Source organism: Vairimorpha ceranae (assembly GCF_000988165.1).
Source record: "Vairimorpha ceranae strain PA08 1199 chromosome Unknown NODE_364, whole genome shotgun sequence".
Classification (NCBI taxonomy): Eukaryota; Fungi; Microsporidia; family Nosematidae; genus Vairimorpha; species Vairimorpha ceranae.
Window position 1 is genome coordinate 1 of NW_020169659.1, and position 1,515 is coordinate 1,515.

General features: G+C 31.4%; 2 protein-coding genes across 2 annotated transcripts; both read left to right on the top strand.

Annotated features, from left to right (window-relative positions):
* Positions 1-282: 282 nt before the first annotated feature.
* AAJ76_364000283 (reverse transcriptase domain containing protein) lies at positions 283-1,146 on the top strand (the record flags this gene model as incomplete). The annotated part of the gene is made up of 1 exon (XM_024475342.1): positions 283-1,146. One exon carries the CDS (start codon positions 283-285, stop codon positions 1,144-1,146), a length of 864 nt encoding a protein of 287 aa, XP_024329371.1.
* A 108-nt stretch (positions 1,147-1,254) lies between these two features.
* On the top strand, positions 1,255-1,422 carry AAJ76_3640001255 (hypothetical protein; the record flags this gene model as incomplete). Its single annotated transcript, XM_024475341.1, has 1 exon — positions 1,255-1,422. One exon carries the CDS (start codon positions 1,255-1,257, stop codon positions 1,420-1,422), a length of 168 nt encoding a protein of 55 aa, XP_024329372.1.
* Positions 1,423-1,515: the final 93 nt, after the last annotated feature.

The following is a 1,515-nucleotide window of genomic DNA, read 5'->3' on the forward strand; positions in this document are numbered from 1 at the left end:
GAGCATATTCCATCTAGAAGAAAAGATGAAAAGGATTTCATAAGTGAATCGACATTCTATGAAATAATATCATATTTGCCAAATTGAAAAGCAACAGGACCAGATGGTATATATAACTTCTTTATAAAGTGGTTAAAATCTCTACATAATATACTCTACAAATTGATAAGATCAGCTTGCCTAAGCGATCAATTCGAAGAAGAATGGCTATACAACGGAAACACATTCTTAATACCAAAAGGAAAAGCTACAACGGGAGCACATTTCAGACCCAATACATGTATGTCAAACCTATACAAATTAATGACCAAGTGTGTAACCAAAGCTGTGCAAGTAGAACTAGAGGAAAGAGATATAATCACAGAGAACCAATTAGGTACAATTAGAAATGTCCAAGGAGCAAAGGAACAAGCGATGATTAATATAGCCTTGAATAAGAAATATGACAATAATCTAAAAACTGCATGGATTGACGTGAAAAAAGCTTTTGACTCTATAAATCATAGATTCTTATCAAAATGTATTGAGTGTTTAAAATTCCCCAAATGGGTTGAGCAGTTTATAAAAGGAATCATGACTAAATGGAGACACAATATACTATACAATAATGAAATGGTGATATCTAAAAATATTAAAAAAGGAATACTACAGGGAGACAGTTTATCTCCATTATTGTTTATAATAATAATGGACCCTCTTAGTAAATTACTCAATAGCATGTTTCCAAAAGTCCAAATTCCAATTAATGAGAAGAGAAGCTATTGTACAAATCATTTACTGTTTATAGATGATTTGAAAATTATGGCGGAAAGAGAATCAACTTTACAAATAATAACGAATGAAACTAAAAGATTTTTTAGTATAGTAGGCCTCGAAATAAATACCGATAAATCTGCTACTAATTCTCTAATTCTAGTCAGTGATTCAGTTCTCTTGACAAATAATGATTGTTATAAATATTTAGGAATAATAGAAGATAAATCAAGTAGACCCACAAGAACAAATTGGGAATTAATAACGAGCAAGATAAAGGCCGGGGTTAATAAACTATGTAGTAATAATTTACACGGAAGAAATTTAACGAGAGGAATAAATGAATACGCTACTTCATTACTGAACTACTATATAAGATTATTAGATATATAACCCGAAAAATTTACTAAGTTAGATCACGACATAAGACAGATTTTAATTACACATAGAATACACCTACAGCCAGCGTGTAAAGAAAGATTATACCTCCCGATAAATGAGATGAGAAGAGGACTAATTGCTGCCGAATTCAAATCAGAACTAATGCTACTAAAGCTAAAGCAACAATTCGAAGCCACTGAAAGAATTTACCCAAGAAGAGAGGCAATTCTCAAAGTCCAAGCAGAAGAAAGTAGTCACTTCTCAAACATTGAAAACTTCCTAAGGTGAAGTATAATCTTGAAAACACTAATATAGAAGAAGTAATGGAAGCCCAACACTCTAAACTAATCAACGAAACAAAAACCAGATTCTTACATAAAA